This window comes from Hemiscyllium ocellatum, chromosome 21 (assembly GCF_020745735.1).
Source record: "Hemiscyllium ocellatum isolate sHemOce1 chromosome 21, sHemOce1.pat.X.cur, whole genome shotgun sequence".
NCBI lineage: Eukaryota > Metazoa > Chordata > Chondrichthyes > Orectolobiformes > Hemiscylliidae > Hemiscyllium > Hemiscyllium ocellatum.
Window position 1 is genome coordinate 62,994,652 of NC_083421.1, and position 14,982 is coordinate 63,009,633.

At 41.9% G+C, this 14,982-nt stretch overlaps 1 protein-coding gene across 2 annotated transcripts in view; it reads left to right on the forward strand.

The window, feature by feature from the left end:
- Positions 1-13,348, forward strand: part of spout1 (SPOUT domain containing methyltransferase 1) — a 28,671-nt gene extending 15,323 nt beyond the window's left edge. For both annotated transcript variants that reach the window (XM_060841152.1, XM_060841153.1), the window contains exons 10-12: positions 34-136; positions 10,634-10,781; positions 12,528-13,348. In XM_060841152.1, coding sequence (XP_060697135.1) covers positions 34-136; positions 10,634-10,781; positions 12,528-12,602 — 326 coding nt within the window. In that variant the 3' untranslated portion in view covers positions 12,603-13,348. The remainder of the gene's footprint in view (positions 1-33; positions 137-10,633; positions 10,782-12,527) is intronic.
- The last annotated feature ends 1,634 nt before the right edge of the window (positions 13,349-14,982 follow it).

Sequence of the window (14,982 nt, forward strand, 5' to 3'; positions counted from 1 at the left end):
AAATTAAAAAACCTTCCTGTCTGTGTATTATAGGTGCTGTGTTCACAGAGTGCCCATTCAAGGATGGCTATGATCTCTCAATTGGCACTTCTGAACGAGGGTCAAACATTGACAGTGTTACATTTCCCTCATTCAAGTAAGGCTCGTTTTCGGTGTACCTTCTCTAAGGATAATTGCTTTACTATCTCAATTACCTCTTGAGATTTACAAATATTCAGTAAGAAGTAAAGATTTCTCAGTGAGCTTCTTGATCACCAGTCACACCCAAACTGAAGAAAGTTATTTTGTGATCATGTTTTTGTTATCATTAATTTAAACTCAATAGAACAGCAAAAAAAATCTCTACTCCTTTGGCTGTGCTTTTCTCTTGACTAGATTTCCCCCTCCCCATAAAACGATTGAACTATAGACTGGACAGTGACATCAGTAGTGGGTAAGTTGTTGAAGCAGATTTTGAGAGATAGGAGTTACATGCATTTGGACCGACCGGGGCTAAACAGGGATCATCAGCACAGTTTTGAGGTTGTGACCATTAAGGTTGATGAGGGTACAGCTGTAGACATTGTCTGTGTGGACTTTAGTCTAGTCTTTGACAAGATTTCACATGGTAGACTGGTTAGTAAAGTTAAGATCACATGGGATTCAGGGAGAATATGCCAATTGGATACAAAATTGACTTGACGGTAGGAGACAGCAGGTGATGGCGGAGAGTTGTTATTTGGACTGGAGGCCTGTGACTAGCGGTGTGTCATAGCGATTAGTGCTGGGTTCACTGCTTTTATCTTTCTTATACACAGTTTGGATGAGAATTTAGGAGGCATAGTTAGTAAGGTTGCGGATGACACTAAAATTGGTGGGATAGTTGACAGTAAAGAAGGTTAACAAAGATTACAAAGAGATCTTGATCAATTGGGTCAATGGACTGAGAAGTGGCAGATAGAGCTTGTTTGTATAAATTTTAACAATATTGCATTTTGTTAAAGCAAACAAGGGCAGGACTTATACAATTAATGGTAGGACTTCAAAGTTTGTGCGAAGATTTGTAGCTCGGGTGCTCGTTGTTGTGGTTCTGTTCGCCGAGCTGGAAGTTTTTGTTGCAAACGTTTCGTCCCCTGGTTGGGGGACATCATCAGTGCTTTGGAGCCTCCTGCGAAGCGCTTCTTTGATGATTCTTCCGGTATTTATAATGGTCTGTCCTTGCCGCTTCCGGTTGTCAGTTTCAGCTGGTCAGTAGTAAAGATCTTTTTGCTGTGGTAGGGGAGTTCAAAATTAGAGGGCATATTTTTCAGGTGAGAGGAGAAAGATTTAAAAAGGACCTGAGGGGCAAGTTTTCACACAGAGGGTGGTTTGTATGTGGAATAAACTACCACAGATGCAGGAACAGTTACAAATTTAAACAACGTTTGGACAGATACATGTTTAGGAAAGGTTTAAAAGTTTATGGGCCAAATGCAGCCAAGTGGGACTAGTTTAGTTTCGGAAACTTGGTCGGCATTAAAGAGTTGGACCAAATAATAACCGCCAATTAATAGGCGGCACGGTGGCACAGTGGTTAGCACAGCGCCAGGGACCTGGGTTCAATTCCCGCCTCAGGCGACTGACTGTGTGGAGTTTGCACGTTCTCCTCCGGGTGCTCCGGTTTCCTCCCACAGTCCAAAGATGTGCAGGTCAGGTGAATTGGCCATGCTAAATTGCCCGAAGTGTTAGGTAAGGGGTAAATGTAGGGGTATGGGTGGGTTGCGCTTCGGCGGGTCGGTGTGGACTTGTTGGGCCGAAGGGCCTGTTTCCACACTGTAAGAAATCTAATCTAATCTAATCTAATCTAATCTGTTTCCACGTTGTATGATTCTGTGACTCTGTAAGCATCTTCTGAGATATATTGTCATATTCTTAAATTATGATAAGCACCTTATCAGCCCATTCACCACATTGCTGATTCCTCACATTATTTAGAGAAAAAAAGTGACTGATATCTAAAACTGACTGAACGTTCCCAATCTGCAAGATTCCCTGATGTGATAATGTGCAATTTTTGCACATTAGCCATGGATGAGGTCCCAGAAAACTGGAGGGTAGCGAACTTTGTGCCTATATTCAAGAAGGGTTGTAAAGAAAAACCTGGGAACTATAGACCATTAAGCCTATCATCTGTGCTGGGTAAGTTACTTGAGAAGATTCAGAGAGAAAGGATATACATGCATTTGGAAAGACACAGTAGGAGTCAGCACAGCTTTGTGCCTGGGAGATCCTGCCTCACAAGTTTAAGAGTTCTTTGATGAAGGAACCAGCAAGGTCGACAAGGGCAGGGCAATAGATGTAGTCTGTATGGATTTTGGTAAGGCTTTTGATAAGGTTCCATGTGGTAGGCTGCTTTGTAAGGTTAGATCGTGTGGAATCCAGGGGGGAGCTGGCAAATTGGATGCACAATTGGCTTGATGGTAGGAAGCAGAGTTTAATAGTGGAAGGGTGCTTGTTGGATTTTTGAAAGTCAAATCAAGGTAGGAGTTTCATGGTGAATGGTAGGGCCATAAAAGAGTGTAGTGGGACAGAGGGATCTTGGAGTTCATGTGCATAGTTCTCTGAAAGTGGAGTCACAGGGAGACAGGGCAATGAAGGAGGTTTTCGGCACACTGGCCTTTATTAGTCAGGGCATTGAGTATTGAAGTTGGGAAGTTACATTGCAGTTGTACAGAACGTTGGTGAGGCTGCACTTGGAGTATTGTGTTCAATATTGGTCACCTTGCTATAGGAAGGATGTTATTAAGCTGGAAAGAGTGCAAAAGAAATTGACAAAAATGTGTGCTAGGGCTGAACAATCTTGAGTTATAGGAGGCGTTAGGACAAGGTAGGACCTTTAGTGTAGGAGACTGAGGGAAGTTCTTGAAGTGTATAAGATCATGAGAGGTATGGGTGGGGTGAATGTACTCAATCATTTCCCCAGGTTATAGTCTCAACTCTACTTCCTTGTCAACCCCATAACCCTTGAATGTCACATTGTCAAAATCTGTCTAACTTGATTTTGAATAAATTCAATAACCGAGAAACCACTATTTTCTGAGGAAGAGAATTCCAGACTAATAATCCTAAGTGGGGGGAAAAAAACATTTAACCTAATCTCTCTCAAAAGCGAGATCTCTTAATCTTAAAATTGAGACTCCTAGGTCCAGTCTTCCCCACTAGGGAAACACCCTTTCAGCACCTGTCAAGCCCTCTCAGAAATGTATACGTTTCAATAATATCATCTCTCATTCTTCTAAACGAAAGCGTGTATTGGCCCAACTTTTTTGACCTTCATCTTATTGCCAGCCAGCAGCAGAAGTTTACTTTTGTATTATTTGGTATGGTCCTCACATCCTTACAGAAAAACTATAATTTAATTGTCAGTAATGTTGGCGGTTTGTGCATCGTTTGTAAAATTGGAAAACCTCCATGTGTCAGGAAGATGTCTATTGCCATTCAGAAACAGTTCATGGTTTTCTGTTTAAACTCCTTACATGATAGCATTGCTTTCAGGGTGGAAATCACAGCCTGCCCATCCAGCCTGAGGATGCCTGTAAATGGGTAAAATATCAAAACATAGAAAATAGCAGGAGGAGTGAGCCATTTGGCTCTTTGAGCTTACTTGCTATTCATTATGATCATTCAACTCTGTGACCTGTTCCCCCTTTTCCACCATATCCTTTGATTTCATTCGCCCTAAGTGCTATATCCAACTCCACCTTAAAATCATACAATGTTTTGGTCTTGACTGCTTTCTGTGGTAACAATTGTCACAGACTCTTTCGGGTGAAGAAATTTCTCTTTCATTTCATCTCTTTTCCAAGCTACAGTGCCTTATGTTTGCAATACTCATTCTTGTGTCCAAGTCCGTCCATGGTCTCACCTCCTCGCCTTTGCAAATACCTCAGACCTGACAACCCTCTGAAATTGCTGTATTCTTTTAATTTTGGCCTTTTGACCCCCCCCTTCCCCCGCCTTGAATTCTGTCATTCCCGTTAAATGGCTTTGCCATCGCTGTCTTGATAGTTTACTCCCTGGCCTTCTCAGTGTCCCTAAACTTGTCCATGCTCTCAGATTTCTGGTGCTCCTTAAAACCTGGTTGACTGGGGATCCAAGATGGCGGCGACCCAGCAAGACTGAGTCCACAGTGCTCTACCCAAAACTTGGGAAAAGTGGGCTATCCACCCCCACCACACTCACTAAACCATTTATAATAGTTGTTAACCTTAAATAGTTATCTATTAGTACATTTAAATAGTCTAATACTAGCTGGAAAATGAGTAAAGGGAAGGGAACAGGCGGCTCTAAGAAAGCAGGGACCCCTCCCCCACCCTCTCCCTCTTCAGCTGCAACAAAGGTGTCTTCAGCTACTTCAGGAGATTTACCAATGAAGATGAGCTTTGAGGAGATGTTTGCCAGGTGGGAGGCGAAGATTGATGCTTTTATCGATGAGTCTCGGCAGAGCAGAGAAGCACTATCAGCCGAGCTGCAGAAGCAGGGCAGAGACATTCAGGAATTGGAGTGCCGAGTCAGAGAGGTGGAGTCGAAGGCCGCAGCCTCAGAGACTGGGATAAAATCAACAGCCGACCACATCCGTTTCCTCGAGAATCGAGTCCAGAACCTAGAAAACCACATTGATGACCTCGAAAATCGATGTCGTAGAAAAAATATTCGGTTGGTGGGCCTTCCCGAGCAGGAAGAGGGAGGCCAGCTGACAGCATTCTTAGAGCATTGGCTGCCACAACTTTTAAATCTGCAGGCTGGATCAGGCCGGGTAAGGGTAGAATGGGCCTACCGGGTCACAGTACGTGGGCCCGGCTCAACCCAGCACCCACGCCCGGTCCTGTTCCAGCTGCAGAGCTATAGGGAGAGGCAGATGCTCCTGGAAGCCTCAAGAAATCTGGGAAAAGATCCCCAAGCTATGACCCACAAAGGATCCAGGATCATGCTGTTCCAGGACTTCTCCCCAGCTTTGTGGGCGGCACGGTGGCACAGTGGTTAGCACTGCTGCCTCACAGCGCCTGTAGACCCGGGTTCAATTCCCGACTCAGGCGACTGACTGTGTGGAGTTTGCACGTTCTCCCCGTGTCTGCGTGGGTTTCCTCCGGGTGCTCCGGTTTCCTCCCACAGTCCAAAGATGTGCGGGTCAGGTGAATTGGCCATGCTAAATTGCCCGTAAATGTAGGGGTAAGGGTGGGTTGCGCTTCGGCGGGTCGGTGTGGACTTGTTGGGCCGAAGGGCCTGTTTCCACACTGTAAGTCTAATCTAATCTAATCTTTGGTCCGAAAGAGGAAGGCATTCGATGAGGCGAAGAAGCGTTTAAGGGACTTAAATATCCAGTACTCCTTACGATATCCAGCGACGCTACGCCTTAGCCACGAAGGATCCATATATAACTTCGGATCACCGGAGAAGGCTAAGGAATTCTTGGACTCTCTTAAATAAGCTGTAAGAGATTGTGGACGCTGGTCTGCCTTTCCCATTATTTTGGTTTACATCCCTTCATCTTTTCTTATCTTTCCCCCTATGTGTGTATGTATATATATATGTTGGGGCATTTGGTTAATGTTGATGGGGAGAGGTGGTTACCTTATTCTATTTTACTTCTGTTTTTAGGAGCGGGGTTGTTTTTCTTTCCCCTGTTATTTTGTGGTATTATATTTAAGTATTACATGTTGAGATTGTAATCTTAATATATGGTATTAATATTCCCAAATATATTTAGATGTGGGTGTGGGTGTGGGTGGGGGTGGGGTGTTCACTGTTAACTCTAGCTTTATATTATATTTGAATTCTCCTCATTTTATTGAGGAACACCTGGGTCAAGGGTGGGGCACTGGTTGGAAGAGGGTAAGATGGACTGTGGGAGAGGAAGTGACGCTCCCTGGGAACAAGGGAGAAAATCTCCAATTCGGAATGTTTTATATTTTTTATACTTAGAAAGAGTTTTTTGTTATATTGTTTTGAGTGTATCAGAGAATCTTTACTTTTGTAAATCTTGTATGCTCCATGCTCGGGATGTTCTAGATAGGGTTTCCCCTCCCGAGGGGTCTCGGATCTGTCCAGATGATTATGGCTGAACAGTCGGTTAAGTGGTGCACCTGGAATGTCAGGGGGAGTAATTCGCCAGTTAAAAGGAAGAAAATATTATCAAATCTTAAGAAGGAGAGAGTTGATATAGCTCTCCTACAGGAGACACACCTGTCGGATAAAGAACACTTAAAATTACGACAGGGCGGATTTGATCAGGCCTTTTTTTCCTCTTTTAATTCAAAAAGCAGGGGAGTTGTTATCCTTGTCCGGAAGAACTTCCCTTTGAAAATTCTAAATCAGATAAAAGACGAATCTGGACGATATATTTTGATTAAAGCCCTCATAAATGGAGAGGAATATGGGATCTTAAATGTATACTGCCCCCCGGCACACCCCTTTAAATTCATAACGGAAGCTTTTTCAAAACTGATGGCCTTTGGTGCCCGTCATACAATTATAGGGGGAGACTTTAATTGTATTATGGATCCGGAAATAGACAGGATTCCCAAGAGTGCCGCTGGAGTATCTCCCAGATCTAGACAACTGGCGGACCTGAATAAAGAATTAGGATTGGTAGATGTATGGAGATGTCTCCATCCACAGGGTAGAGATTTTTCTTTCTACTCTAATCCACATAAATGTCACACAAGAATTGATGTTTTTTGCCCCATCGATTTTTCTAAACTCTATAGCAACCTGTAAAATAGGTACTATAGCAATCTCTGACCATGCCGCTGTATACATGGAAACTAAGGTAAAGAACAATGGGACATCTGCTCGGCATTGGCGTATGGACCCCTTCCTGATAAAAGATAGCAAATTTTTAAAGTACTTCTCCCAAGAACTTAAAACTTTTTTAGAAATTAATACTGGTACGGCTAGCAATCCGTCAATGATGTGGGAGACCATCAAAGCTTATGCACGAGGTTTGATCATCTCCTATTCAGCGACCCAGAGGAAAATGAAGGGAGAGCAACAGCGTCTGCTCGAAGCTCGCCTAAAAGCAGCCGAAACAGCATACGCTGATAGACCTTCTATCACAAAATTGCAGAGGATTACAGCTCTTAGGACAGCTTTAAACACCGCGCTTACTCAAACGGCTAAAAGGGAAATATTATTTGCGAAACAAAGATTATATGAATATGGCGACAAACCGGGTAGATACTTAGCATTTCTTGCAAAGAAAAAGAAAGCCCCTCAAACTATTCCGACCATCAAGGAAAGTACAGGTTCCCTGACTCATGATCATAAAAAGATCAATGCGACCTTTAAAGAATTTTATTCTGAACTATATAGATCGCAGGATTGTGAAGATAGGATTAGGAGGATGCAGTCATTTTTTAAAAATTTGACCTTCCCGGGCCTGACTCCGGAACAGGTGTCGGCCCTAAATACCCCTTTAACAGTCCTAGAAATACTTGAGGCAATTAGGCAACTTCAGAGCAGAAAAGCACCGGGCCCGGATGGTTTTCAAGCTGAATTCTATAAAGAATTTACAGGAATATTGGTTGACCCACTTATGGATATGTATAATTTTGTGCATAGTCAGGTCTGTCTCCCGCCCACGCTGAAAGAAGCAAATATTTCTCTTATCCTCAAAAAAGGAAAAGACCCAGAAGATTGTGCATCTTACAGACCAATATCCTTACTAAATGTAGACTTTAAAATTCTCTCAAAAATGTTAGCACTAAGACTAGAAAGGGTACTGCCATATATTATAAAGGAGGACCAGACGGGATTTATTAAGGGCCGCAGATCATCCAATAATATCAGAAGGGTCTTGAATATGATCCAAGCCTGTCATCAGGGAAAGATACCAGGAGTAGTAATTTCATTGGATGCGGAAAAGGCATTTGATAGAGTTGAATGGTCATATTTATTTTACACATTGGAAAGGTTTGGCGTTGGACAGGTGTTTACCAAATGGGTTTCAACATTGTATAATGACCCCAAAGCAGCTGTTATTACTAATGGGTTAAGATCGGATGGCTTCAGTGTGGGTAGGGGCTGCCGTCAAGGATGTCCTCTCTCACCATTGTTGTTTACACTGATAATCGAACCATTAGCAGAAGCCATCCGGACTGATCCTAATATAACGGCCCCGAGGATTGGTACAGGTAAACACAAAATTACCCTCTATGCAGATGACGTTCTCTTATTCCTCAGTAATCCTTTAATGTCAGTGCCTCGTCTAATTCAAGTTATTAATACATTTAGTGCATTCTCAGGCTATAAAATTAATTTTTCAAAATCGGAAGCCATGCCAATGGGTGGTCTGGCTATGATACCCCACTTAATGGACGGATCCCCTTTTCCCTTCCGTTGGTCCCTGGAGGGCTTCTTATATTTAGGTATTTTTATCACGCCAGTATTTGATCAGCTGTATAGGGCTAATTTTGTACAATTAATGGAAAGGATAAGGCAGGACCTCCAGCGATGGAGAGACCTTCCGATTTCCTGGCTAGGGAGAATAGCATTAATTAAAATGAATGTTCTGCCCCGTCTCTTATATCCTATGAGAATGCTCCCGCTGATGCTGCCAAGGCTAGCCCTACGTAAATTATATGGCTGGTTGGGCTCCTTTATTTGGAACCATAGACGGCCCCTTATTAAGCTGAAGAAGCTACAGCTTCCACAGGCAAGGGGAGGACTGGACTTCCCAGACTTTAGGAAATATCAGTTAAGCTCCCTACTAAGTTACATAGCTGATTGGGTTTCATCTGATCCACAATCAATTTGGCTGGATATCGAAGCCTCCCAAGTAAAATACCCACTTATTAACCTTTTATTTTCAGATAAGAGGAAAATCATTACAGACCACTGTAAAAATCCCATAATATTAAACACAATTAAGGCCTGGAATATAATGCGGCAAAATGAGGGTAACTCACATAAAACATCCCCCCCATGCACCAATAGTAGGCGCGTGGGGATTCCAACCGGGGATTACAGATGCCACCTTTAAACTCTGGAGATCCAGGGGCATTTCATGCTTAGGGGACCTATTTAAAGATGGGATCCTGATGTCCTTTGAGCAGCTGCGTCTGAAATTCGGAATACCTAATGGGGATCTCTTTCGATACTTCCAAGTTCGATATTATATACAGAGGAAGACTACATTAATAGATAGTCTTTATAAATCAGACAGAGAACGTAATGTCTTATGACCAGCGGGGGCATCCTCCGTTAGTACTATATACCATTTGCTACATGATGGAGTCTCAGGAGACATGGATGACCTGCTTAAAACATGGGAGCAGGACTTGGGGCTAGAAATATCTGAGGATATGTGGAATGACATTTGGGAAAATGCTGGAAGAATTGCTATCTGTAACAGAACTCAGGCTATCCAACTAAAGATACTTCATAGGGCCCATATAGCTCCGGCTCGACTGGCAAAATTTAAGGCAGGAGCATCTCCAATGTGTCCCAAATGCAAAATAGAGGTGGGTACTCTTGCACATTGTCTGTGGACTTGTCAGAAAATCCGCAGATACTGGACTAAAGTGGCAAATACCCTGACAGAAATTTTAGGAATGGAAATTAGGGTGGACCCTGTATCTCTCCTTTTGGGCTTTTCGAACCTCTCATCTCTGGATATGCACGGGAAGAGACTATTTTCTATTCTCTCTTTCTGTGCAAGGAAAAATATTTTGGTGAACTGGGTGGCTGAGGGCCCCCCTGGACTTTCAAATTGGCACAGATTAATTATGGAATATATCCCCCTTGACTTCCTCACAAATATGGTGCACCGAAAGACTGAATTATTTTATAAAATATGGCAGCCCTTTTTGAATTATATAAATGCAGATATTTCGGCTATCCTAACAAGGGCTTTTATTTAGTGAAGATTTCAGACCAGGCTGCTCCGGGGCCCCTTGGGAGAGGAATCCTGCGCGAATACGGGTTTATTATATTTGATGTTTATACATTCCGAGCATGTAAGAGACTTAGGTATACACTCTGGTTAGTTATAGGTTAGATTAGTAGAAAATTGAGTTCTTTTTTCTTTCTTTTTTCGTTTCCTTTTTTTTCTTTTTTTGTTTTCTTTCTTTCTCTTTTCTTTGTTAAATTATGACTATTGTATATATGATTTAATTGTACATCAATGTTTGTATTTGAGAGTTTTGTTTATTTTTGTAAATTTGCAAAAATGTTAAATTTCAATAAAAATATCTACAAAAAAAAAACCTGGTTGACTGAGCTTTTGATCATCCTCTTCCTAATATCTCCTTGTGCAATTCGTGGCATAACCTTTATTGAACAGAAGAAGAACATAGAGATGTTTTGGAAATGTTAAAGATACTGCATAAATTTGATTTGCTGATAAATGGCACCTATCCTAGAAATTCTGTTTCTGTTTCTTCCGATCTTATACGTAACCACAAATGCAGCTGCGTCTAATGGAGTTCAGAGCCAACCCAATAAGCCACTGTTTAATATTTTCTGTTAAATTCTGATAATGTTTGAGTTTTTTTGCAGGGTTGCTTACTTTTACCATCAGTAATTTAATAATACCGATTTGTTGTGTCTTCCCATACTCCCTCATTTTGCACATGCTGTGAAGAAGATGCCATAATATTTTTCCTCCCTGCTTTAGGAATTTGTTGGTGGTGTTTGGTGGCCTTCATGGACTTGAGGCCAGTGTAGACGCTGATCAAAACCTCAATTTTACGGATCCCAGTGTCCTTTTTCACCAGTATCTCAACACCTGCCCTGGTCAGGGCAGCCGTACCATCCGCACTGAGGTATGTAACTAAGGGAACTTATTGTGCCAGAGAATGTAAGGAGGTGTAAAGCTTCAGATTTAAAGGCACTTGTCATCTACCCAGCAACTAAAGCAACATTTTCCCAGTCTCCTTTTCCTTTCCTTCTAGCCTTATGTACTCATAGGCAAGTGTGATGGTCCAGTACATGACCATGAACTGCTTCACAGCAACATTACACTGGGAAATTATTGCACTTTAATGCATTTAGCGCAATTTATTCTTGTATTTATCTGTGACTGAGTGCTTTGGACATGCTCTGAATCACCAATTCAATTCAAACCTTCGCAAACCTTCCAATTTGATTCAAACCTGACTCTCGTCTTGGTCAGCACACTGTTGTAATAATTCATGTAATCCTCTTATGTTCTTTCCTCACTCATTACAGAAGTGAAAAATTATGCAAAACACAGCACTGAGTACCTTTTGAGTGCTGTTTGGCTGCTGCCCTCCTGCAGCAATAGGTATTTAGGTTTCCTAAACAAAGTGAACATTAGTGAATCACAGCATTTCAGGCAGGAAGTGTGGAGAGACAAACACACCTACCTTTTTGAGTCTGTTAAGACTCTTGTTTGGTTTGAAGTTTCTCCAGCGTTCTGTGTTTGTTCAAGATTTCCAGCATCTGCAATATTTTTGCATTGAGTTTGGTTTCTCAGGCTGGTATCTTCTGTGGCTGGGGCATGGATACTGCATCCAGAATCCCCTCTCCTCATCAGAACCCCTCAGATTGTGACCAAAAAACTAATTTCATAGAAGAACAGCCACACACAATGCAAATTCTGGTATTTACCTTGATTCAGTCAATTGCTGGGCCAATTTGGTGCTTACATGGGTAATTTCTACTACTGAAATTAAGATCAATGTTTGAATTTATGGTGTTGTGACTTCATACAAAATATGATTTTGTTTTTAAATACAATGCTGGAGAAACTCAGCATCTGTGGAAACAGAAATGGGTATGAAGTCTTCGAGTCCGATATGACCCTTCTGCCAATTGTTTTGCTTTCTGAAGAGTGTATCCTTTACTGAAACAAAAACCAAAATTGCTGAACAAACTCAGCCAGTCTGATGACCTCTGTGGAGAGAAAGCAAAGTCACCATTTCAGGTCCAGTGATCCTTCTTCAAAGCTAACATTTACTGAGCTGATTGTACTGAATCAGAGAATGGATACTTTAGAATGTTGTTGATTTGATTTCTTCCATTGTTTTTCAATTGAAAGAATCTCTCACTGTCCACAGTTTCACATCAAATTTTCCTGTCGGAAAGGGCCCATTGTTCCCTTCAGTCAGACCAGCATCTCCCCTTGGTCAAGGGTAGTGGTTGTGGTAATATCACTGAATTTATAATACAGAGACCCAGTTTGAAACTCTAGAGATGAGAGTACCCACAGCAGCTGGTGTGATTTTATATTCATTATATATATTTTGAAATGCCTCTGTTTCAAGTCACCATTACTACCATCAATTGTTATAAAATCACATCTAGTTCACTCACACCTTTTTAGTGAAGGAGATCTGCCATCCTCACCTGGTCTGGGCTTTGCTACTAGAGCACAATGATGCAGTTGAGTCACCAATGGCTGAGCAAGCCACTCAGTTGAAGGGCAATTAATGATGGGTAACAAATGCCTGCAACACCCACATCTCCTGAAAGAATGTGCTTTTGTAAACAACGTATTCTTTTGGTGGCTAAGGTTTACAGTGGTTGGTGTTTTTGTCATCTTCCAGGAAGCTATTCTCATTACCCTATCCACGTTACGACCGAAGATTGACATGGCAGTTGGAAATTCTGCTTCAAATTGAAAGTGTAAATATTTTGCAGCGTGCCACCCCTGCAATCTGCTAACATCATGAAGGACCAGCATTCACCGGCCATTATTCATCTTCCTGACTGACCCCAGAGCCTGACTGCAGATGGGGTGTGATGCAATGGAGAGTCCATATGTTGAAATTCTGCAGCATGTGCTTTCCAACAGTGAAACGGTGATGAAGATTTAATCATGACTTGATTCATCTTCAAGCAATGCATCAACTCGATGAGGACAGGAATAAATGCTGAATATTGCTGGCTTTAGTCTGGCTCAGATATCACCTCTGGTTGTCTGTCAGACTCGTACTGAATGGAGTAAATCAAACGTGTTTGCTGATTGCATCTCTTCTGGATGTATGACCAGAACTGTTCCTCCAGTGCTTTTCTTGGGATCATCACAGTGTTACAATTCAGAAGTTAGGCTGGTTATTTACTTAAGAACTAAGAGGAGGAGTGAGACACTTGGCCTCTCAAGCCCGCTCTGCCATTCAATAAGATCATGACCCTGACTGCTTCGTATTCCTACCTGCCCCCGATAATGTTTCATCTTCTCTTTTAAAAAAATTCAAGGACTCTGCTAGCACCACCTGTTTGAGGAAGAGAATTCTGACAACTTGCGACTCGCTGTCAGAAAGTAATTCTCTGCCTCTGTCTCAAGTAGGCAGCCCTTTATTTTGAAAGGTGTATTATTGATGAATTATGTCACTTAGGTTTTGAATAAAAATTTATTTTTAAAATATTTCTTTTTTTTAAAGTGGTAAAAGAAGCTGGCAAACATGTTTTTCAGACCTGTGTAACTGTTCACTTAAAGGATTATTAAAACACTATGTGCAATGCACTTGGTGAGGTTTTATACAGTAGAATTTAAATTGCAGGAGTGTTGGTATTAATCCTTTTGAAAAGGGATCCTTCAGCTAAGAAGGTTTGAGAGCAACTGACGAAAAATTGCTACAAACGCTTCAGTGTCCCAGTGCTGTGATCGCCAGACATACTGATCATCTTTAATTTTCAAGGAGCATTGGGAGGCACGTTTCATTTTCTGCACTCGTTATTTTGCACAGTTGCCCAACTACTGAAAATAACCTATCTATTCTGAATTAGAGGCAGTCTTTGACACTACAATTAAGAAATACAAGCATAAAGAGGGTGGGATCAGGTCTCTGATGTTGGACTTCCAATATTCCTGGTTCTAGGGTTAGGAGTTAGAAGGGGTGTCCTAAAGACCTAAAAAGAGAGCTCAGTAGGAAAGACCTTAACAAAAAAAGAGCTCAGAAGAGCCAGGAGGAGACATGAGAAGTTGTTGGCGGATAGGATCAGGGTTAACCCTAAGGCTTTCCATAGGTATGTCAGGAATAAAAGAATGACGAGAGTTAAATTTAGGGCCAATCGAGGATAATAGTAGGAAGTTGTGTGTGGAGTCAGAGGAGATCAGGGAAGCACTAAATAAATATTTTTCGACAGTGTTCACTATTGAAAATGTTGGCGAGGAAGGTACAGAGAGATACTTGCATCTAGACGAGAAGAGATTGAGGTTCACAAGGAAGAGGTATTAGAAATACTGCAGTGTGTGAAAATAGCAAGTCCCCTGGGCCGGATGGGATCTATCCTAGGATGCTCTGGGAAGCAAGGGAAGAGATTGCCGAGCCTTTGGCATTGATCTTCAAATCATCATTGTCAACAGGAATAGTGCCTGAGGACTGGAGGATAGCAAATGTGGTTCCCTTGTTCAAAAAGGGTAGTTGAGACAACTCTGGTAATTACAGACCAGTGAGTCTCACTTCAGTTGTTGGTAGTGTTGGAAAAGGTTATAAGAGATAGGATTTATAACCATCTAGCAAAGAATAATCTGATAGGGACAGTCAGCACGGTTTTGTGAAGGGTAGTTCATGCCTAATGAATCTTATTGAATTCTTTGACAAAATGACCAAACAGATGAGAGTACTGGTTGATGTGGTGTATATGGATTTCAGTAAGGCGTTCGATAAGGTTCCTCACAGTAGGCTATTATACAAAATGTGGAGGAATGGGATTGTGGGAGACATAGCAGTTTGGATCAGTGATTGGCTTGCTGAAAGAAAACAGGGTTGTAGTTGATGGAACATGTTCATCTTGGTGTCCAATTACTAGCTGCATACCACAAGGGTCGGTGTTGGATCCACTGCTGTTCGTCATTTTTATAAATGTCCTGGATGAGGGCTTAGAAAGGTGGGTTAGTAAATTTGCGGACGACACTCAGGTCGGTGGAGTTGTACATGGTGATGAAGGATGTAGTAGGTTGCAGAGAGACATAGCTAGGATGCAGAGCTAGGCTGAGAGGTGACAAATGGAGTTTAATGTGGACAAGTGTGAGGTGATACACTTTGGACAGAGTAA